Here is a 24614-nt window from a genome sequence, read left to right as displayed (position 1 = left end):
TGGTGCTGCTCTGACTCTTAGCGAGATTGCCCCAAGGTTATGTTTACAAAAATTATTTAGTTGTAATTCTCCTTTGAAGATATTTTGATATTATTTTCACTCTTGGGTCTGAGCTCCTTAGTGTGAGACAGGAGCTCTCTCAACTCAAAGAATTTTGACCCTAAGAGCAGCAGTACCAGGGCAGAGTACAAGCCAGGTCATCTATTGGATCTGTACAATATAAATGCTGCCCTTCCAAAGTACCTATCAGTTCCTTCACATGCATGAGATGTGCCATGGACTCACAAGATAAGACAATGCAAAATTATTCAAAATAGAAGAAATATGCCTCAGAGAAAGCATATTGAACATTTAAAGGTAGGGTTTTCAAAGTCACTCAACTGTTGGCCTAACTCTCCTCCCACTGACTTCAACTAGAAGAGTGAAGCCAATGCTGAGTGCTTTTGAAAAAAAATCTCACTTAATAGTCAATCCTCTTAATATTTAATATTCAATTTGATACCATACCATATACTCACCAAGTAGCTGTTGCGATTGGTATGAGAAATTATGGCTGAACAAAATTATTAGTTCTGTCAAGAAATAAAATGTACTCTTTTTTTATACCTGCCGTGCTTTATGGGCTGTCTCAATGCCATGATTTCTTAGACAGCTTAAAGCCCTTGCATCTGGGGAGCACCCCACATTCCAGTCAGAAATGGCACCACTGTCTGTCATCCACTGCAACAACAACAACAAGACAAATACATATTTAAAGGAAATAAGAGTACAGTACCTGTCTGGCAATATGATTCATGGTAATGCCATGCTTCCTCATGCAAGTCTGTCCCCGAAAATCAGGAGGGTTGCCTATTTCATAAGTAGATGTTGCTGCACTGTCTATTCTCCACTACAGAAAAACAAATTCAAATGTTTATGTTTTCCTTCCCACGGCTTACATAATACTGACTGCCTAGAAGAAAGTATATTTTGGCAACAGTAAAAATAAACAACTGACCTTATTTTCAATGTTTTCATCAGTTACAAGTTTTCTAAAAACTGCTTCAGCTATGGGTGATCGGCAAATGTTCCCTAAAGAAACAAGAGATTGAACTAAAGTTTATCTATGGTAAAAGAAGCAAGATAGGACAGGATTTTAGTTCACATAGTACTTTGACAGTTTATTTTATCATATCCCCAGGTGAATCCACAGCAGTGGAGTCAAGCCAAGGACTCTGGAGCAGTCTCTGTTTATGTCCATCTCACTGCACTAGGGAAATGAAGGTACTGCCCCATAGAGCTTGTCACACAATGGGTCATGTATTCCCTGCATTTGATCTCAAATCGGATAACCCTCCTGTATGGTGTAATTACATTGCTTTTTTTGTCCCCCTCTACAGAAAGACTTTCTGTAACCATAATTGGAAAAGCAGAATTTTGAGCTGTATCTCAAATGGATGTTAGTACTGACATTTTCTGTCTTTGTCTTTCATAGTTTTACTCATAACAGTCGGGAACTTCTAGGGTCTTCAGATGTCCCATCCCCATAAATCCCGTGCACTGGCAACAAGTAGGATACATTTCTGACTATGATTTACTGGATGATTTGCAAAAGTTTGCTTGAAGTATTTATCTTAATGGCCAGCATTGTTGCTGAGAGAAAACTTTCCATTGCAAGTTGCCTTTTTACCCCTTAAAACTGTATTAAACACTGTAGAATGCTAAAAATATTTGGGAATATCTCATATCCTTGCCCAAATGAAATAAAGTTCAATACCAAAGCAAGAGTCTGCCATTGCTATTGTTTGGGCTCCTCTTTTTAATGATGGCTCCATAAATAAAACTTTCATCCCACAGTCTGCTTTTTCATATTCTACCTTTTCCCCACTTCAAATGTTTTGGAAAACTGAAAGCACAGTTATGTTATTGGATATGCCATTTATGTTCATGATAACTAAAAAGTATGATATCCTTTCATTGTAGGAAAACATTATACTTCCATTCTTTCAGAATCAAAGGGAAGGTAATACAGTATTCTGTTGAAGATTCAAGAAAAGTCAAACCACTGATCTGGCAGAAGGCACTGGCTCAGCACCTGGAACTAGGGGTTGTTGAGCTACTTTTGATGGCAGTAGCCTCTTCTGGAGGTGCATAGAGTGTGTTTCCTTAATTTGGACTAGTTCATTCAAGTTTGAGAAACTAAATGGGAGTTGAAAAAAGTAGGAAAGCTTGTTTTCTTTCGCCAATCCACGAATAAAATTGAGGAGGGCGAGGATGAGCTCTAATAGCTCTAAAAACTCAAAGGGCATGGTGACCAGAAGCAATCAATTAAAGTTACTAACAGTTAACCCTTCCTGTTTTGTTTAATAAATCAATTTATTTTAAATGCAAAAGATGTTTCTGATAAAGAAAAAAAGGAAAGTTTATGTAACCAACACTCTAAGGTAGTTTTTATTTAAATATACAATTTTAAAATGCATTTCTCTGAATTTTTAATTTAATTCAAATTTCCAAATGCAGCTTGACAAATCATGAGCAAAAAAATTAATATAGTAAAAAAAACCATTCTATTTTCCAAAATAATAAAAATATAAAAATTAAGAATCTACATACATGTATGTAGCTGTGTAATTGCTTAAATAAGTGTATATGGTGCATCCTCATGGTTACCAAAAAGAAATACAAAATTTAGTGTAAAGGCTATATTTACTTGCAAATCAACATGCTTTCATGATTATACCAACCAACGTGAATGAACCTGTCTTTAGGAAAACAAAAAGAATAGATGCAAAACAAGATTAAAATGGATGATTTAAGTAAAGGTTTCCTGCTTGCTGATTTAAATTATGATTAAAAATGGTGATTTAAAATTAATCCATCCTGTCAAAGGCAGATTTTTAAACAGTGAATAACTGTTTGAAGGAGTAGCCTGTAAAGAAAAGGAATGTTAGTGGACACATAGTAACCTACTGAGAGGACAATGGGGTTTTGCTGGTGTGCCACTGGTTGAAGTAAATGTCTTGCCACATAATTAAACTGAAACAACATTAAATAAGCCTGAAATACATTTCACTTTCAGCCTACTGCACATTGCACATTAAAATAAGTTGAAGGAAAGTTATATAACATGGTTATAGACCTTCAGGTGAGTGGTGGATACTAAATTATAGCTTAAGCAATCCAGTAATACTTGCTACCCAGATGAATCTATTCTGAAGCTTCTCACGGATACAATAGCTGTTATCATTTAATATTCTGTTACAGCGTGCTTGATATAAAACAAACAATTACACTTCTTTGATGTTTTAGTTCACATTCAAATCAATAGGGTATATTTGTATTTCCATTTATATTTCTGTTGAAGGGAAGTCACTTTCTTTCACCTCACAAAAATCAGAGTTCCATTTTTGATTTTGAACAATACCTGGTGGTGGTTTTTGACAGTGGTACAATAAGATGAGATCACTTTTTAAAAAGTTTAAATTAATGCTTTATTAACATCACCTTTTGAAGGGTCATTCAACAAAAGAAAGTAACCCTACAGTAATTAACAGATTTCTCTTCCCTCTAGAAGATCTGTGAAAGTCATTTAATTCATTAAAAAAGATGGAGGAACTAAGATATTATAATGCAACACTAACTTTCGAGACTTTGTCAGTCATGTCCAGAAATTCAGAATTAAGACTCTGAAGCAACTTAGTTCTGACTCCTTTTGTGCAAATTATCTTATTACAATAAATAAGGTCTTCACATTTTATGAACATACAGAACTTGTGGTAATTAAAATGCAACATAGTATGTGCATCTGCAGTTAGCAAAAAAATGTGGTTCTTTTGTAGTACATATAATTTATTATTTGCCAAACAGTATGGCACATACATATGCCACACTGGTAAATCTATTTGGAAAGCCACCATATAGAAAGTGATGTCTATTTTGTGTATAGTCTTTTCCTTTCAATCTCTTAAGCAACAAACTAGGTATCACAGACAGGAGAAAAATGCAAACTTCCCCATATTGTACCAGCAATATGCCTCAGCCCTGCAATGATTAACTGGGGCAAGTGATAACATGATGCCAATTGACACCCTTCTTGACAGATTTAGCAGACATCATGGACAGAACACATATGAAGAATGGACTATTTTCTTAGAAGAAGTGGTCCCTCCACTAAGAGAGAAGTAATGTTAGCATGGTTGAGTGATGAAACTTGATTTTTCTATAGGCAGAATGCTTCATGGCAATGTGGGACGAGGGAGGGAGGGGGCAGAATACACTTCTGGATATGTGATATTGCATGAAAACCCTATATACCAGAGGTTCTCAAACAGTGGTCTGCGAGCTCCATTCAGGTGCTCCGCAGATAATTCCCTCTAAGGTGTACGCCTGGACAGCTGCATACAATGAAGGGCCACCCACCTAATTAGTGGAGCCGCATAGGCATGGCTCCACTAACTAGGTACCTGGACCCTGAAGAAGACACATGTAAGGTGAGGTGGTGGCCTTGGGAGGGAATAGGGGGAACGTGGGAGGGAACAGTGGGGTGAGAAGAGGGGGTGGGGAGAATTTGGGACATGCAGGGCTGTGGTGGCCAGAGAAAGAGGTGACTTTCCCCAGCTCCAGGGCTGTGGCTGCCAGAGAGAGATGGCTCTCCTTCCCAGCCCCAGCTCAGGGGCTGCTGCAGCTCGGGGACTGCAACCGGGGGGGAGGAGAGAGCATACATTAGAAAGGAAAGACTACTGATATTAAAATATGAGTTGTATGCTTTTATTTGTAGAACAAAAAAAAAGTTCATTATTATTAAGGTTTTTTTATATAGCACTTTTATCCAAAGCACTTTACAATAGTTAGCTAATGGTACAAATAACATTTGGAAAGATCATTAAGTGGTCCACCGAGACCCTCAGCAATTTTCATGTGGTCCGTGAAAAAAAATGTTTGAGAAGCACTGCTATATACTACTTCAATACAAGTAAAGGATGACACATCTAATTGAAACTGCAGGGGGAATACAAGCATGCAAAACATATTACCGAGTTTTATAATAAATAAGATCAATTGGAATTTCACCAGAACACAAAAGCCATCCAACAATTCCTGCAAAAAGTGCATGGATTATTTTTTTAAAGGATTACAATCAGGATCCCACAGATGAAGAAACACAATGTCCCTCATCCACTGTCTACATTATAGAAATTTGCACTGGTAATGTACATATGCAGCATCATTATAAAGATGAGTTTACATCAATGCAACTTAATCTGGAATCATCAGAGTAAACTGCACCTGTGTAACCCCCCCTTTAGATTGGTGCAGTGCATACACATTAAGGGTTTGCACTGGTGTAGTTATACTAGTGCAAATTTATCTAATGTAAACAGGCACTAAGCAGGGCACTGCTCCAATATGTATCGGAGCAGAGTATATCATTTAATGTTTCACCAGCTACACATTTGGCTATATTCTGGGACCTTCTGTTCAAATACATATCTGGGCTGACTTCCTTGCTATGTGAGCTTCTGAGATCATAACTTAATAAAGCTACAAAAGCTTTTGAAATAAAAATAAAAAAAAATATTTTTCATGTGTGAGGAAAGCAACTGGATGTATGGTAGTTTTCTCCAAAAGATACATTTTTTTCTTCACTCACTTTTTAATAGCAAGGACATCTCCCTTCAACTCCAACTACTTGAAACATAAAACAAAAGTGATTCTTATTGAAGCCTTTCAAGTGAAGTGACCAGCAGAGTTTATATTTGTGAGCTATAGCTCATATGGCTGAGACTTTTCAATCAGTATGTCAAATGTAATGTTTGTAACTTCTGTAAAATGAATAGGGGATAGAGCAGAGGATTGAAAGTTAGGAATAGAACTCAGGAGCTCTAACTCGTTGCATGCCCTTGGACAAAGTCAACTATGAGAGAGACAGAATCTAACAATCTGCATTTAAGGTATAATGATCTGCCTATTAGTGGCATTAGGTAAATTAATGGGGGAGCTCCTAAAACAAAAGGTACTACACAAGTGTAAGAAGAGTAAATTTTTTTAAAAAAATGTCTTCCCTTAAATTAAATAAAAACTGCAACCTGTTCACCTCTTCTCAGTTCCAATTCCTTTTTATGTATTTGGGTTACGTATGTTGCTGGATGCTTCATTTATTGTTCTGTGGTAGGAAAAAATTCAGAAGCAATCTAATTATGCAACTATTAATTAGATTATATTTTGCTGCGTAATGAATATCTGCTTCTCTTGTTACAAATAGAAAACAGATGTTAAGTGAATATTTGACTATTAGTTTTTCAAAACAAATATAGAAGTAAACAACCTGACTTCACATGAATACTTGTACTCTCTGGAATCAACTCTCAAGTGCATATGGGATAACTTCAGAAATGACAGGCTGTCTCTCCCTTCAAACAACTGAACACTTGAAATATTGAAAATTTCAGATATTTGCAGTGTGTGTTAAAAATAACATTCATATTTTTGAATTGATTGATTTTATTCTTTTTAATCAAAAATATTACATATACTTAAAATGTTACTAATGTATCAAGACTACCTTTTAGGGCACAGGGGAAATTTTAGATAACTACTGAAACACAGCAAAACCCAACACTGGCAGATGAAAAGCTCAATGCAGTCTTAAAATACTTTAAATGAATGAAACTTTGACAGGTCAGCAGTTATTAAAAAAGAAAGCTGTTTCCCACATCATTCAGCCTTTGTTGTCATATGGCACCAACTCTTTTGGATCGCTAATATAAGATGAGGGGAAATTCCAGGGAAGTTGACAACATTTATTGTCAGTGGTTTAGTGGCTTCACCCTATCACTTGTACTTTCTGACTTTGTTAATTCTTCCCTGAAAATAGTGAATATGATTTATTCTCTCCATTCCCAAGTTTCTCTAGTATTATTTAACACTGGACTAGACACACAGAGTAAACCATGTCCCTGCCCCAGAAAGCTTACAGTCTAGATGTGCTCAATTAATGGTTATTATCTGTTTTATTTACTGCAGACAGAAGACATTATCAAGCACTAAACTGTAATTTGCTGTGTAATGAATATTTATTTACAAATGCAAAGCAGATTGTGTGCATATCTTTACTGATGTTTCCATAACACAGTTCTAATTTAACAAATGAAGACTTGTCTTCTCAAGGATCATCTTCCAGTGCACCAGGGAGATTTTAAGGGCCAGGTAGCCAGATTCAGAGAATCATAGAAACATAGGTCTGTAAGGGACCATCAGAAGTCATCTAGTCCAGCCCCCTGCACCAAGAAAGGACCAAGTAAACCTAGATAATTTTTGGCAGGTCTAACCTGTTCTTTAAAAACCTCCCAATGATGGGGATTCCACAACCTTCCTTGGAAATCTATTCCAGACCTTTTCTATCATTATATTAGGCAGTTTTTCCTAATATTTAACCTACCTCTCCCTTGCTACAGATTAAGCCCATTACTTCTTGCCCTGCCTTCAGTGGACATAGAGAAAAATTAAATATAGTTATTTTTATAACAGCCCTTAACATATTTGAAGACATCTATCAGATTCTACTCAGTCCTCTCTCTCAATACTAAAGATGCCCAGTTTTTTTAACCTTTCATCATAGGTCAGATTTTCTAAACCTTTTATAATTTTTGTTGTTCTCTGGACTCTCTCCAGTTTGTCCACATCTTTCCTAAAGTGTGGAGTCCATAACTGGACACAGTACTCCAGATGAGGCCTCATCAGTGCAGAGTGGAGGGGAACACTTACCTCCTGTGTCTTACATATGACACTCTGGTTAATACACCTCAAAAAGATATTAACCCTTTTCACAACTGCATTACATTATTAACTCATATTCAATTTGTAATCCACTAATTTGCAGATCCTTTCCAGCAGTACCATCAATTAGTCAGTTATTCCCCATTTTGCAACAGAACATTTAATTTTTCCTTCATAAGTGAAATACTACTCATTTCTCTTCACTGATATTCATCTTGTTGATTTCAGAAAATTCTCCAATTTGTTTGCAACCCCTGCAAGCCTGGTGTCACGTGCACAATTTATAAGCATACACTCTGCCCCATTAGTCAACTCATCGATGAAAACACTGAATAGTATCATAACCAGCAACTTCTCTGTAAACTTTGGCAGGTAGGTACTACACATGAACACACAGCCTAGCGTTACACTTACTGTGACATTGTATCAAGCCCTCCGGGCAGAGATAACAGCTTGTCGGGAGTGGGCAAATAGATTAGGAAGGGGAATGATGGTGGGTAGGAGATACCAGAAGTGTTTATTACATTGCCATGAGCTCCTCCCCTATGCACGGTGCACATCTACCTCCCCCCCCAAGAAAGCCCCCCACTAGTTTACTCACCGTCTACTCCTTCCTGGTGGGGAGGGGGAACCCTATTCAGGGTAGGGGAGAACGAACTCTACTCCTCTCTCCTTCCCAGCAGGGGACCTGCTAATTTCCACCTCTCCGGCCTGCTGTCGGGGGGAGGGAGGGGGAGGGGATGGACTCCACTTTTACCCCCTCCCCAGTAGGGATCCTGCTAATGCCCTCCCCACCCTCCTGCGGCTGTCCCGGAGGGAGGCGGGAACGGCCCTCTCTCCATCCAACAACCCTGGGTGCCTCAACCCCCAGGCGCCCCTGACCCCTTCCCACCCCAGCCCTGGGGACACATCCCCGCTCCAGTCCTGCCTGCGCGGCCGCCCCGCACTTACCCAGACACACGAAGAGGACAGACTTTACCTCGGCCGCCATCTTCCTTTCCGGGCAGCACCAAAGAAGAGGGGTCCTTCCTTCTTCCCTTCTCCGGACTGTCGTGCAAACCTCGCCGCGCTTTGCGGCGCCACTCGTTAAAGCCGTCCTTTGTTTATGCCTGATGGGAAGTGCGGTAGGGAATAAAACGATTAAAAAAATATGCTCGCAGAGTCTAGCAAAGGCAGCGGGGCCCGACTAGCCAGTCCAACCAATACACCCATCATAGTGTTGGCGGGTAGGTGTGTGTAAAAATCAGGCACTTGAATAGACACTCCTGTCCCCGCTGCACCTGTCCCAGGTGAGCAGCTCTCGGGGGTCCTTCCTTCACCTTGCACGCACGCACTGAGTGATGAGAGGTCGAGTTTGGGCCTGGCAGCGTCCTCTCTCCTGTCCCCTGTACTGTAAAGCCGCACCCAGGAGCCTTTAGAGAGTGTTACAAGAAGTGAGTATTGACGTGCTGTGTTTTCTGGGAAAGGATAGTGGTCCTTTGGGATCCTTGGGTCCTATCTTCCCAACTTCCATTGGTTAGATGGAGAATGAGGACAAGTCTATCCTAGGGTTGACAGGCATCTGGTTTTTGACCGGCACGCTGCTGACTGGGCTGTTAAAAATCCAGTCGGTGGCACAGCGGGACTGTAGGGCCAAGGCAAGCTCCCTACCTGCCCTGGTTCTGTGCTGCTCCTGGAAGAGGCCACCAGGCCCCTGCAGCCCCTAGGCGCTGCGGTGGCCAGGAACTGGGAGGGTCTGCATGCTGCACCTGCTGTTAGTGCCGGTTCTGCAGCTCCCATTGGCCGGGAACTGCGACCATTGGGAGCTGTGAGGGGCAGCATCTGTGGACATGAAGATAGCAGACCGTGCAGAACTGCCTGGCCATCCATGTACCTAGAGGCCGCAGAGACCTGGCAGCCGATTCCTCAGAGGGCTGCCGGGACCCTGCATGCCAACCTTCTGCCCCAGCCTGGAGTCCCCTCATCCCCAGAACCCGCACCCCTAGCTGGAGCCCTCACCCCTTCCCACATCCCAATCCACTGCCCCAGTCCAGAGCCCTTACCCTAACCTCCTGCCCCAGTCCAGAGCCCCCCTCCTCCACCCAAAACCTCTCATCCCTGGCCCCATCCCAGAGCTCATACCCCAACCCAGTGAAAGTGAGTGAAGGTGGGAAGAATGAACGACAGAGGGAGTGGGGATGGAGTGGGGGGCGGGGCCTTGGAGAAGGGACAGGGCAGGGGTGGTCAATTTTGTGTGATTAGAAAGTTGGCAACCCTAGCCTATATTTCAAAATTGACTTAAGTTACTTTGATGTACGGCCACTGCAGTAATTAAAACAGCTTGGCATATCCACACTAGCTCCTTCTGTCAACAGTGTGAGTCCTCACCAGGAGCGCTTGCCCGTAGCCCCGCTGCCTGGGGCTGTCAGCCAGACAGGGTTACTACCTTTGAAAAGCAAAAAAAAAAAAAAAAAAAAAAAAGACATTCCCCTGCTCCACAAAGCAAGCCTGCTGCAACCCCAATCACAATCCAACTCCGCAGCCCACCACCTTCAACAGTCACTTATAGTATCTAGAGAGAGAACACCTATAAATATGATTAACATCATTTTCTTACTTAAACTGTGGAAGTGGGAGCACTGCAGCATCTGTAGCTGAACAGAGAAACTTTTAACGTTAGATATTCCAGTGTATTGTGATAATAATGCAAATCTTTAGACCCACGTTTAAAAAAAAAAAAAAAACCTACAGATTAAATAATTTTTCTGGCAACTGGCAAATCCATAAAAAAGTGACCCTGGCAGCCTGAGCCTGGGGCTGTCAGCCGGAGGCCCGCTGTTCCGAGTATTAGCGCAGCAGGGCTCCTGGCTGTCAGCCACTAGGGTGACCAGGTGTCCAGTTTTCAACTGGAACACCTGGTCAAAAAGGGAACCTGGCAGCTCCGGTCAGCACTGCTGACCAGGCCGTTGACTGTCTGGTTGGCAGTGCCATGCAGCGGAGCTGGCAGGCTCCCTGCTAGCCTCCGCATGGCTCTTGGGAAGTAGCTGGCATGTCCCCCACCAGCTCTTACGCGTAGGGGCAGACAGGGGGCTCTGTATGCTGCCTCCGCAGCTCCCATTGGCTGGAAACTAGGGCCAATGGGAGCTGTGGGGGCAGCGCCTGCGGATGGGGCGGAGCCACCTGGCTGCGCCTCCGCGTAGGAGCTAGAGTGGGAACATGCTGCTCCTTCTGGGAGCTGCTTAAGGTAAGTGCCACCCGGAGCCTGCATCCCTGACCCCCTCCTGTGCCCCAACCCCCTCCCCCAGCCCTGATCCCCCTCCTGCCCTCCAAACCCCTCGATCACAATCCACCGCACCCTCCTACACCCCAAACCCCTCATCCCCACCCCAGAGCCCACACCCCAGCCAGAGCCCTCACTCCCCCACCCCCATGCCCCAACCCTCTGCCCCATCCTTGATCCTGCTCCCACCCTCCGAATCCCTCGGTCCCAGCCCAGAGGCCCATCCTGCACCCCAAATTCCTCATCCCCGGCCACACATCGGAGCCTGCAACTCCAGCCGGAACCCTTCCCCTGCACTCCAACCCCTTGCCCTAGCCCAGAGCCCCCTTCCACACCCTGAGCACCTCATTTCTGGCCCCACCCTGGCACCTGCACCCTCAGCCCAGAGCCATACCTCCTCCCACACCCCAACCCCCTGCCTTGACCGGGAGCCCCCCTCTCATACTCCAAACCCTTTGGCTCCACCCCCCAGTTCGGAGCCCCTTCCTGCACCCCAAATCCCTCATCCCTGGCCCCACCCCAGAGCCCGCACCCCCCAGTCGGAGCCCTCACCCCAGCCCCCTGAGCCTGCCCAGTGAAAATGAGTGAGTGAGGGTGGGAGAGTGAGCAACAAAGGGAGGGGGCATGGAGTGAGTGGGGGCCGGGCCTCAGAGGAGGCGTGGTGCACAGTGCGAGGCAAGGGTATTAGGGTTGCCAACTTGCTACTTTCACAAAACCAATCAGCCGCCAGTCTAATGTAGGCAACGCAGTGTCTACACTAACACTGCATTCACCTAACTACATTGACCTAAGCACTACACCTCTCACAGAGGTGAAGTTATTAAGTTGATGTAGTTGGTGACTTACATCAGCAGGAGCAACATTGTAGTGTAGACGCTTACACAGTGAGCTTGATGAAAGCTGTCTTACATCGACCTAACTCTGTAATGTAGACCAGGCTTAAGTTAGCTACTCCTCTTATACCAATAACTCCCTGGCTCCAATACATCCTGGCAGTAGTGTGCCATAAAAACTCAGCTTTGGGAACTGCTGGAATGTGGATCTGGCTAAAGTTTTTGGTCCCCCACCTTGCAAATCACACAGCTTAAATACAAAACAAATTTATCTACTAGTACTTCAGCAAAAACATACAAACTAAAAAGATGTTATTGCCGCTCAGTGCAACAGTGAGTGCTACAAAAGCCTCAGTCTGGTACTGGGATTCTAGGGGATCATGGTGGTTTTCAAGCCTTCAGTTTTCATTGGAATGCAGAACATAGCTACTACTACTGCACTTTAAAAATCTGGCCCCAAAACACTGATCTGACATTTCGATCCTTCCAGATTTTGGCCACAAACTAGATAACTATGTTATTGAAATGGAGAATGAGTGTTGCTTTTACTATTTAACCAAAAAAATCTGGGTCTCAACACTTCCTGATAAAAGAAATTTGCAAAAACTCTAATTTGGCAATTGTATTGTGCTGGTCCAGATAATTTTGATCTGCACCTCCTTGTCCAAATGTTGTTGCCTAAATTTAGTCCTGGTAGATAAAAGTTGATTTAAAAAAAAATTCTTACATGCATTTTTCTTTGTAAAAATAATCTATTTAAAGTGTGAAAACATGGCAACCTATATTAAGGACTACATTTACTATAATCTAATAAGGTCATTTAAACTACATTTCAAAAAAGTATGCTTGTTGCTAAAGTTTTAAAGAAAGGTTACTGAACTGGTGGAAGCCACTGGCTAAGCACCTGGAACTAGGTTTTGGTGAACAGCTAAGCCAGCTTTTGACAGCAGTAGTCTCTTCTGCAGATGCAGAGAGAATATTTTCTTCTTTTCAGTTTATTCAGCTAGTTCATTTCAATGATTAATTCATTCAAAGTTGAAAAATGGATTGGGACTTGAAAAAGAAGAAAAGCTTGTTTTCCTCTTCCAATCTCTGAATAAAAATGAGGTCTGAGAGGATGAGATCTGCTAGATTTCAAATCTTGAAGGACATGCTGACCAGAAACAACCTTCATTGCACCATGGGCTTTTGTTTGAGCCTGTGACTTGTTTACATGTTAAACTCCTTGGTCCGTGTGGGAGGTTAGACTAGATGATCACGATGGTCCTTACTGACCTTAAAGTCTATGAGAAACAACCCATTCAATTAATTAAATACAGCTAGTACTTTATTTGTTTAATGCATTAATTAATTTTGATAAATTTAGGATTTTCCCCTTTATTTGTCATGCATGTTTAAGGTAGTTTTTAATTAACAAAGAAAAAAAAAACATTTTACAATGCTGGATTTGTGCATTTTTAATTGAATTTCAAACGCAGCTTGACACACGTGATGGGTAATGAAATAATTAAATAAATAAAATAGGTGTCATTCACCATTTTCTAACATAATAAATGTTAAGATATATAATTGCTTAAATAAGGGTGTATAGCTATAGTGTATCCTCCTTGGTAGGTATAATTTGGAACTTCTTTTTGCAAACAATGAGAATCAACTTTCTTTAGAAAAATAAATAGAAAGTATAAATGCAAAAGTATAAAATTGATTCTTTAAATTAAGGTTTCTTGCCTGCTGATTTAAATTATGGTTAAAATCAGTAATATAAATCAATCCATTCTGAATTTGGCACACATTCTCCCATTCCATCAGAGTAATCCAGATGTTTTTTAAGTCGCAGCTGAATTTGTGATGGTGGGATCAAAAGTTAACTAGGTTTAGATGCCATCTCTAGGTTTTTGAGGTGCTTTTTATGCTAGTATGTGGTGTCTGCAATCCTTTGGTGCAATAGGAACAGCTAGACTTGTTCTCCATTTAAGCAGTGGAATTTCAGGGATGAAGGCCTAGTTCAGTGGTGGGCAACCTGCGGCCCATCAGGGTAATCTGCTGGTGGGCCGCCAGACAGTTTGTTTACATTTACATGGCCACGGTTCGCCATTCCCAGCCAATGGGAGCTGCGAGAAGTGGCGCGGGCTGCAGGGACATGCTGGCTTCTGCTTCCCGCAGCTCCCATTGGCTGGGAACGGTGAACCGTGGCCATGCAAATGTAAACAAACTGTCTGGCGGCCTGCCAGCGGATTACCCTGGTGGCCCGCAGGTTGCCCACCACTGGCCGAGGTCCTGCAGTTTTTAGCTTTTACCAAGATCCCACAATTGTCAAATCGTGATGATTAATATTAGGTGCTTAAAGAGGTCACTGGGGCACCTATGGACCTGTTCCTGTGCCTTTGTGTAATTGGGGGCCCACAATCTATCTATTTTTTAAAATAGATGATGACTATGAAGATGGATGATAGTTTATTTTCAATGCCCACAGTTTTGCACACACTGTCATCACAGTATGCATATGTGTAACACATACAGATCCCAGTTGTCGGCGGGCAGGATCAAAACTGGGATTTCTGAAGCTACATACATGAGCCTCTACTGCAGGGTGGGCAAACTTTTTGCCCGAGGCCCACATTGGGGTTGCAAAACTGTATGGAGGGCCGGGTAGGGAAGGCTGTGCCTCCCCAAACAGCCTGGCCCCCACCCCCTATCTGACCCCTCCCACTTCTCAACCCCTGACTGCCCCCCTCAGAACCCCCGACCCATCCAACCCCCCCGCTCTTTGTCCACTGACTGCCCCCCACCCCCTATCCAACCCCCCGTCACCTGCCTGCCCTGACCTCTCCCACTTCCTGCCCTCTGACTGCATCCCTCAGAGCCCCCTGACCCATCCAACCCCCCCTGTTCCTTGTCCCCTGACCACCCCCTCCTGGGACCCCCAACCCCTTATCCAACACTCCTGGGGCCCCACCACCTCCAACCGCCCCTGCTCGCTGACTGCCCTGACCACTATCCCCGCCCTCTGACAGGCCCCCTGGGACTCCCACACTTATCCATCTCCTGATCGCCCCATCCAAATGTCCCCTGCTCCCTGTCCCCTGACTGCTCCCCGGGACCCCCCGCCCCTTATCCAACCCCCTCGCTCCCCGCCCCCTTACCATGCCGCTCAGAGCAGCATGTCTGGCAGCCACGCCGCCTGGCTGGAGCCAGACACGCTACTGTGCTGGCCTGCAGGAGCGCGCAGCCTCACCACCCAGAATGCTGCTCGCATGGCGGCTTGGCTGCAGGGGAGGGGGAACAGCAGGGGAGGGGCCGGTGGCTAGCCTCCCCGGCCGGGAGCTCAAGGGCCGGGCAGGACAGTCCCGTGGGCTGGATGTGGCCCACGGGCCGTAGTTTGCCCACCTCTACTCTACTGCATGAGCTAAAAGCCACATGGTTTTTAGCTAAGGCTGTAGCCGACTCATTAATCTCTAAGTGGTCTCGGTGCCACTAGAGGGGACAGAGCACCACACCTAGGAGGTGTGTGGGTTACATATGCACAATGTTTTCTCTGTGGTAAAAGCTATATTGCTTTTGTGCAACGGATATCACTGTTTGAAACTACTAGGTTTATTCAGTGAAGTGCTTCTGAGTTGCTTTTAATTGCAACATTTCTTTAAACTATGCTCTGTGGAGCCTCTGCTGGTGCCCCGCAGACTAAAACACTTTGAGAACCTGGTAGTGGGGAAATTGGGAGATGTATGTGAAAATCTCTTTCACAAAGTTGTTTGCAAAATATCATAATTGGATAGCCACTGAATATGAGTGATGGGTCATCATTATTTCAAGCATTTATTATATGGTTCTCTTCTCTGTGATGATAGGCTGGGGTAAGATAAGATCCATATCTAAAGAGTAAAAATACAATTCATACCTGTGTAATACTCTGTGCCAAAGTTCTCTGTTCTGCACCCTGTGTAGTGGTTTGTACTAGTGGCAAAGAGGGCTACGCTGGAGAGAGAAAGCAGTACAGAGTCCAATTTGATCTGAGAAATAGGTTGTGTAAGCCATTTATGTTACAGCTACTTTTACAAAACAATCTCATTCATGTAAAAACATATTATCTTGCATTTTTGTTTATCCATTGTGTGTGTTGGGTTAGGGAAAGGGGAAATAATAAAAATCCTGGCTCTTGAGTTTAATAAAGTCTGAACAAATACAATTTAGATTACTCTTATCCTTTGTTTAAAATGCTCCTTATTCCTCTCCCTTCTAGTTGAAATACCTTGAAAGTAATTAATTTCAGAAATTCATGCAGTAACTTGTGAACTTTGACCCTGACACATAGGCATAGTAGATGACTGATGTCAGAAGGTGGATGTAGGGGGAAAATAGTGTTGCTTTTGTTAGTGCAATTTATTAGATCTTTATTATTATATTTGTTGTTGCCAGGGTAGTGCTGTCTGCTGGTAATGGCTGGAGTCTGTATATTTTTTTGAGATTATTATTAACCATGTTTATTATGGTAATGCCTAAGGGACAACCCAGAATGGGGCCTATTGTGCTAGGCACCATATAAACACAAGAGTAGTAGACAGTCTCTGTCCGAAAGAGATTACAATCTAAATAGACGAGACAGACACAGGGGAAAGGCGTATAAAACACAAGTAGACTGAACAATGTGATGTTGGCAAATGTTATGTTTCCTAATTTTTAAAGGTGGGTTTACTTAGGAGGGGATCAGCTAAATAGAAAGAAAAAGGAAGGGAATGGGGTGAGGGAAACGGATCAAGAGAGAAGGTAGAAGGGGCAGGTGTAGAGTGAGGCTGAGGTGAAGAGACTCAAGGGAGAGGGAGGGTTGGAGGAAAGAGCCAATCAGTACAGTGCGGTGAAAGTTAGAGAACTTTCTACAGGTGTGATTGGAATATCCAAAGGTGGAAAAAACGTCCCTGCTTTGGTTGCTTCTGCTCCTACCAGTTGGAGTCTTTGGCTAGCTGCTCTCTGCAGTTCTCCCTCAAGGCCAAGTGGTGGTGGTGCAAAGGGGGGGGGGGGAATAGAGGAGGCACCCCTGGGGTCCTAGTGTCCCAGAGCATGGGAATAAAGTTGTCTGCCCTGAACAATTCTGGGGGAAGAGATGGTCCTGGATGGGCACTGTTTTAATCTCTTCCCCTTTATGCAAAAGTCCCTGCTTTGGCTGCTTCTGTTTCTCTCTGCAGGTATCTCTGACTGGCTCCTCTCTGCAGTTTTTTCCTTAAGGCCACACGAGTTTGTCAAGAGCTCAAGCCTATATAAGTTCTTATACTGCACTCATCACTGTAGTGTCTGAGCAGCTTCCATTAGTTATGTTGTTCAGTGCATTACCTGTACACATCTGTAACGTGTTGGGGGTTATCTCATCCTCTCCTCAGGGGGAATTATGCATGCGGTGGAGTGTCTTGTTTTGGTAGGGGTTTAGGTTTTTAAAATATAGATGTTACGTATTTTCTAGAGAGCGCAAGATCAAATAAATGCCTCTTGCACTTGGTTTGGAAGGTGAGGGCTGTGATGGCCCTTATTTCTTAGGGGAGTTCATTCCACAGTCTCAGACGGACTCTGGAGAAAATTCTGTCTTCTGCATAGATGAGCTTTACCCTTATTGTAGAGAGTTCCACTCTGCCAGGGAGGCATAGTTGTCAACTACGGTCTTCCACCTGGAAATTTAGGTGGTCTCTTAGATATCTTGGGCCCAAGGCATATAGCATGTTAAATATAAGGACCAAGACTTTGAACTTGATTAGATATTCTGTGGGAAGCCAGTGTATAGAACAGAGGACAGGTTTGATGTGCTCACAGTAGCCTCTGTTGCAGAGGCGATGCACTGCAGCATTCCATACTAGTTGGAGTTTTCTAAGTGCAGAAGGCTTCATTCCCAGGTATATTGCATTCCTATTGTCCAACAGGAAAGTGACAAAAGTATGAATAGCTGAGGCCAGGTTACCCACCAGGATGGACGAGGCCTCCTACACACTTGGAGACGGTAGAAAGCAGCATCCCTGAGTAATCCTATGTGAAAGCTTAGTATCAGTGAGGAATCCAGGAGTACTAGACTACAGACTGAATTGACCAGTTGTGAAAGTACTTTCAACCAAAGGGAGACTGACTCCTAGCTGCAAACTCTTCAAAATGCTTTCCACTGCCCAACAGCGTCACCTCTGTCTTGCTCAGGTTCAGCATCAGATGTCTGCTTTTCATCCATGAGCTGATCTCATCCAAGCCATTTTGGTGATGGTGGTATAGATAGTGTGAAAGATAGGTAGAGCTGTATATCATCTGCTCATTGCTGGCACTTGAGTTCATGTAATCTGACCAGTTTTCCTAAGGATTGTATGTAGATGTTGAATTGGACCAGAGAGAAAATTGATTCTTGTGGAACTCCACAAAAGAGAGGTGTCCAGTGGTAGAGGTGCAATTTCCCATCACTACTCATTGGGTGCATCTTGGAATGGGTGCTCTTTTGTTTAGTGTAGTGCAAATTTGAATGAATATATGTACTAAGAAAGCTAGGTGTAATGAACTGGGATGATAGAGGACTTGTGGGTTCCTGCCTTATAATTTAAGACTAATGTAAGACACATGACAGCAAACAGGGTAGTTTAAGAGGGAAAGAAGGAGATCCCCCTGCTGAACAAGATTCAAGTACTAATCTTGAGTTGAGTGAGTTTGTTTGGCTGTTTGGTTTTTTCTTTCAGGTTACCTAAAGTTACAGTGTCAGTTGGGATTGTGTTTGGGGACTGTTTGAGTCTTTGTTCCCTTGGTCATCTTTAATCAGCCCTGTGATCACCCTCCCCCATGTGATTAAGGAGGGAGTAGGGCTGACCTGGGAGAGAAGGGTTTAAAAGCCAGAGTTTAAGTGACCAAGGGCAGCTAGCAGTCAGGACAGCAGAGGAGTTTGAGAGAGAGTTTGTAAGAGGGAGACATAATATAATAGCTATGATTAGGAAAGACTACATGTCCAGTGCCAATGCTGCTCCTGTCTCCTCCACTTACACCTGTATCCAGACACAGAACCTGACGGTGGATGATTTTACCCAGATCCTGTTGTGGATTTGCAGAGACTGTGATCTGCCTTTCCCCTTCATAGAAAGCCAGGTTGGGGAGACCATCCAGTGTGAAGGGTGTCTGCTGGTGGAATCTCTCAGGAAGCAGGTGGGAGTGCCACAGAAGGTGGTGGTTAGGCTGAGGAGCATCCGTGCACATGAGGAGTTCGTCGAGAATATTCATATAGAGATCGCCAAGGGTAAGAAAGTTATTCACCTAGAGAGGACTGCTGTCACAGCACAAAGGGAGGAAGATATGGCTCTGTCACAAGGAGGATGTTGACTGCTGGTTATTTCTGGCGGCAGGATCCATCCTGGTCCAAACCCACCAACCATAGTGATAAAAAAACATTGTGCTGTCCTGGCAACCAGGGACAGGGCTCAAACTCAGCTGGAGTTGTTTGGAGTGGAGCCCAGTAAATATTTTTAAACACTGATTCCAGCCTGATGTTGTTGCAGTTTTCAACTGGGAGTCGGCGGCCCTCTGGAGGTCCATGAGTCTGTTTCAGGGGGTACACAGGGCCATGTGACTGAAGTCCAGAGTCCCGGCATGCCCTGTGGGGCTGAAGCCCCGAGCCTCAGTGTGCCCCATGGAGAATGCCGGGGGAGAGGTGGTGTTCTGGGGTCTGGGAAGTACTCTGAGAATTTAAGCCCTGACTGGGGATGATAACTTCCTAACTCAAAAAGTGTTGCAGCCAACACTAATTCTTTATTAGACCTTATCCCAGGAGAAGAAGAACTGACCACAGAACTAAAAATTAGTGGTAGCTTAGTTACAAGTGATTATGACTAGTTATAATGTATAAGCAGAATAAAGTCCAGATGAGTTATATATATACTTGGTGCTTTAATGGGTCTGATTTCACAAAGCTGAAAACAAAAATTGTGAGCCAAGTGAGCTGGGAGGAAGAATTTAATCAGAAAAATATGAATGATAGTTGGGAACAGTTTACGAACGCCTCACTGTGGGTTTTGTGGCATCTAATCGACAAAGAAGACCATCCTGGTTAAAAAAGACCTGATTTAGAGGGAAAGTGAAGGCAGCTATAAAAATAATATGTAACAGATTGAAGAAAGGGGAACTTGATATTAAGGAATATAAATCAGAAATTAGGAATTGTAAAAGATTGATAAGGGAAGCCAAGGGACACATGGCAACATCTATGGCCAACATTGTTAAGGGCAATAAGGAGGAATATTTTAAATCTATAAGGAACAATCCTGACAATGGTATCGGTGCATTACTAAATGGAAATGGTAAAATTTTCAATAATAATGAAGAAAAGAACTGTTCAATAAATGTCTGTTCTCTATTTGGGGAAAAATAGATGATACGTCATATGGTGACATGATATCTTTCCATTCCACTCGTATCTGTGGAGGATATTAAACAGAAGCTACTAAAGTCAGAAATTTTTAATCAGTAGATCCAGGTAGCTTACATCCAGGAGTTTTAAAAGAGCTGGCTGAGGAGCTGTCTGGACTGTTAATGTTAATTTTCAGTAAGTCTTGGAGCACTGGAGAAATTCTAGAAGACTGGCAGAAAGCTAATGTTGTCTTCGTGTAGTTCAACACTTCGATGATGATGTTTTCATGCTCTCTCTTTTTGTGGATTCTAGATTGAGTGACTCTGAAGTCCAAAGCGTGACGCGCATGCTCGTGAGCAGATTGGACAGACAAAGTCATTGGTGAGCGTCTTGGTAACTATAGCAGTGGTATGACGCTTTTCCCTTGTGGCGAACAGTCGATTATTTCTGTCTTCTTCAAAGGCTTGGAAAGCTCTGAGTATTGTGTGTCGCCATGCTGCTCTATTTGACACAGCCTTCTCGAGATCATTGTTTTATTGCACCGAAATGTACTCTGTTCTTGATGCTGTCCTAGTAGCTCTTTTTGGGGTGGCCTTGATTCTAGTCAGTGTTCAGGCATCCTAATGATGTGTCGTCTAACCCAGCGTAGTTGGGCCTTTATCAGCATGGCCTCGATGCTTGTGGCATTTGACTTTTGGAGAACCTCCAGGTTGGTAATTTTGTCTTGCCAGTAGATCCCCATAATGGCACGCAGAGACTGCATATGGAAGGCCTCTAGTTGTTTTATATGCCATTTGTGTGGTGTCCAGGTCTCATAGCCATAGAGAAGAGATGTAAGCACAAAAGCATTGCAAATTTTTATTTTTGTTGAGGGGGTTGTGTTATGGGATTTCAGGACTTTGTTACATAGCTTTCCTAGTGACTAAATAGCTTTCTGTATCCTGTTTGTGATCTCTTTGTCAAGAGATCCATCATTGGAGATGTTACTGCTGAGATAGGTAAAATTGTCAACTTGCTTTAGTTGAATTCCACTAATGGATATGCTACGTGATATGGCATGGAGTGGTGAAGATGATTGCTGCAACACCACAGTTTTCTCCGGCCTGATTATGAGGCCAAACAATTTGGATGCTTCGGCAAAGCCATCTACAATGTACTGGAGATCTCCCCCTGTGTGCTAGGAGGACACAATCATGCACAAAGAATGCTTCTCTTATTAGTAGTTCTGTTACTTTTGTTTTTGCTTTAAGCCTTATATTGAAGACAGAGCCAACACATCTGTATCTGATGTATATGCCTCTTTTGAGCCCGTTTATAGCATGGTTGAGAATTTGGGTGAAGAAGAAGAGGCTGAACAGTACAGGGGCAAGGACATAGCCTTGTGTGACTCCATTTGAAATGGGAAAGGAGTCCGTGAGATCTCCATTAAAAAGTACCTGACCTTGCATCCCCTCATGGAATAAACTGAATGATCTTTATCAGTTTTGGTGGGCAGCCAAGTTAGCTGAGGATCTTCCATAAGCCTTCTGTATTTACTGTATCAAATGCTTTTGTCAGATCAGTGAAGATGCTGAACAGATCCATGTTTTGTTCAATAAATTTTTCTTGAATTTGCCTGATACTGAAAATCATGTCTATGGTTCTACGATAAGGTCTGAATCCCCCCTGAGCCTCAGGTAGAGTGGCTTCTGAGAAATCAGTCGGTTCAGGAGGATATGAGCAAAGATTATTTTTTTTCCCCAGCAACAGATAGGAGAGTGATCCCATGGTAATTATCACAGACTGTTTTGCTGCCTAATGTTGTGCTAATTTTTATAAAAGGTAAATGGGATGACCAGGGTAATTATAGGCCTTTTAGCCTGTCATCTATCCTGGGCAAGATAATGGAGTTGCTGATGCGGGACTCAATAAACAAAGAATTAAGAAAGTTATTAATGCAAATCAACAAGGGTTTATGGAATAGATCCTGTCAAACTAACTTGATATCTTTATTTATTTATTTGATGAGATTACAAGATTGGGTGATAAAGGCAATAGTGTTGGCATAGTATACTTAAACTTTTATAAGGCATTTGACTTGGTACTACACCACATTTTGATTTAGAAAACTAGAACAATATAAAATTATCATGGCACACATTAAATAGATTAAAAATTGGCTAACTGATAGATCTCAAAATGTAACTGTAAACAGGGACTCATCATCAAGCAGGAGTGTTTCCAGTGGGATTCCTGAAGGGAATGGTTCTTGGCCCTACTCTTTTTAACATTTTTATCAATGACTGGAAGAAAATGTAAAAATATCCCTGGTAAAATTTGCAGATGACACAAAGAATAGGGGAGTGGTAAATAATGAAGAGGACAGGTCACTGATTGAGAGCGATCTGTATCACTTGGTAAACTGGGCACAAGGAAACTATGTGTTTTAATACAGCTAAAATAATATAGCTAGAAACAAAGAATGTAGACAATACTTACAGAATGGGGGTCTCTGCAGTGACTCTGAAAAAAAGATTTGGGGGTTGTAGTGGATAATCAGCTGAACTTGAGCTCCCAGCCTGATGCTGTGGCCAAGAGGCTAAATGTGATCTTGGGATGCATAAACAGGGAATCTCAAGTAGAAGTATTTGGCGCTGGTGCAACTGTTGCTGGAGTGCTGTGTCCAGTTGTGTTGCCCACAGTTCAAGAAGGATGTTAATAAGTGAGTTCAGACAAGACCCACAAGAATTATTGAAGGATTAGAAAATATGCCTTATAGTGACAGACTGAAAGAGCTTAGGTCGACCCCCCCGACCTAGCCTAAATAGACTAAGATACGCAACTTCAGCTACACGAATAGCATAGCTGAAGTCGGCGTATCTGAGGTCGATTTACCTGGCCGTGAGGACAGCGGCAAGTCGACCGCTGCCGTTCCCCCGTCGACTCCGCTTCCACCTCTCGCCACAGTGGGAGTTCCGGAGTCAACGGCAGAGCGATCGGGGATCGATTTTGTTGCGTCTCCACTAGATGCAATACATCGATCCCTGTTAGATCAATCACTACCCACCGATCCAGCGGGTAGTATAGACGTGCCCTTAGTTTAACAAAGAGAAGGCTAAGGAGTGACTGGATTACAGTCTATAACTATCTCCCGGGGAACAAATATTTAATAATGGGTTCTTCCATCTAGCAGAGAAAGTGTTATAACTCCAGTGGCTAGAAGTTGAAGCTAGATACATTCATGCTGGAAATAGGGCATAAATTTTAATGATGAGTAATGAACAGTTGGAACAGTTTATCAAGGGTCATAGTGGATTCTTCATCACTGACAATTTTAAATCAAGATTGACTGTTTTTCTGAAAGGTATGTTTTAGGAATTATTTTGAGAAAGTTCTGTGGCGTGTAGTGTAATGGAGGTCAGATTGATAATCAAAATGATCCCTTCTAGCCTTGGAATCTATGAATTTCTGTAGTATAGACAGTCTTTGTTGTAAATTTTAGCAGCAAACGTGCACTGCTTGAATGTTTTTTTTTTTTAAATTTGGTTTTTAATCATTTTAATAGATTATAGTAAGCTTAGATCTTAATATAGGTCGTCATAAGTTTAAAATTTTAAATAGCTTTTTAACATCCTTAAATTATAAAAAAAAAAATCCAATTTCAACAAAAATATTTTGCCTTTTTTAAAAAAAAAAAAAAAAAAAAAAGGCTTTTCTAGCCTGATTTCAATTGTGGTTCTGTTCTGAAAATTTCACTTTAAAAATGTCATGGTCATGCTTGGTGTATGTGTTGTAATGGTTTTCATATGAAACATGCTTAATTTGCAAGTAAATATACTTTTTGTAACTGCCAGAGCAAAGTCAACATGGGATCTTAGAGGGAAGTTGGGTTTTTTCCTCCTTAACATCGTCACCAGTAACGTGGTTCTGCAGGCCAAATGAGGCCTTTAGTTATACCTGCTCAGCTCCATTGCCTTCAGTGGGGCTGCACAGATGCTTCTGCATTCTTTTTAGCACCAACTGTCTGACTCACTAGTTCCTCAGGAACTTGATGACTGTTTTCCTCATGTATTCCAGTTAATTAAAAGTGATGAAGCATCACATAGCTGATTAGCTTATACCTGAAACTTCTTCTCTATGTGCTGTAAACATATATTATTTTTCTTTTTCTAAAAACAAAACAAAAGTGCCCCGTACAGCTGCAGCTGTATCATTTTACTCTGTTCTGTTATCAGCCCTCATTTAGAGAAATTATCTTTCTAGGAGGATGAGAGGAAATTTAGTCTGTTTATTTAGGGGCTTGTTTCAAGCTGTTTTGAATGCAGTAGCCACTAGGAGCTAAGATCACCAAATTGTTTTCGTAATACTTTTTTCCTCTGGACTATAATTGTCAAAAATCAATCAGATTTGCCTGAAAGTTTTCTCAAGGCTAATAGTATGT

The 24614-nt window shown here is 42.6% G+C and overlaps 2 protein-coding genes across 8 annotated transcripts in view; one reads left to right on the top strand and one right to left on the bottom strand.

The window, feature by feature from the left end:
• The window catches only part of ACP1 (acid phosphatase 1), a 33113-nt gene extending 24302 nt beyond the window's left edge, over window positions 1-8811 (bottom strand). The window contains exons 1-3 of one of the 4 annotated variants that reach the window (XM_054021987.1): window positions 8707-8811; window positions 998-1071; window positions 776-889 (exon numbers count right to left, since the gene is read on the bottom strand). In XM_054021987.1, coding sequence (XP_053877962.1) covers window positions 776-889; window positions 998-1071; window positions 8707-8746 — 228 coding nt within the window. In that variant the 5' untranslated portion in view covers window positions 8747-8811. Of the gene's footprint in view, window positions 1-606; window positions 721-775; window positions 890-997; window positions 1072-8706 lie in introns of all 4 variants that reach the window. The other 3 variants (XM_054021988.1, XM_054021989.1, XM_054021990.1) reach the window with 3 other exon arrangements.
• Window positions 8812-9003: 192 nt separating this feature from the next.
• The window catches only part of SH3YL1 (SH3 and SYLF domain containing 1), a 120299-nt gene continuing 104688 nt past the window's right edge, over window positions 9004-24614 (top strand). The window contains exon 1 of one of the 4 annotated variants that reach the window (XM_054021984.1): window positions 9004-9188. In XM_054021984.1, coding sequence (XP_053877959.1) covers window position 9188 — 1 coding nt within the window. In that variant the 5' untranslated portion in view covers window positions 9004-9187. The remainder of the gene's footprint in view (window positions 9189-24614) is intronic. The other 3 variants (XM_054021985.1, XM_054021986.1, XM_054021983.1) reach the window with 3 other exon arrangements.

Source organism: Malaclemys terrapin, chromosome 3 (assembly GCF_027887155.1).
Source record: "Malaclemys terrapin pileata isolate rMalTer1 chromosome 3, rMalTer1.hap1, whole genome shotgun sequence".
In the NCBI taxonomy this organism is placed as follows: domain Eukaryota; kingdom Metazoa; phylum Chordata; order Testudines; family Emydidae; genus Malaclemys; species Malaclemys terrapin.
The sequence above is the reverse complement of the archived record's forward strand: the minus strand, read 5'-3'. Positions and strand labels throughout refer to the sequence as shown.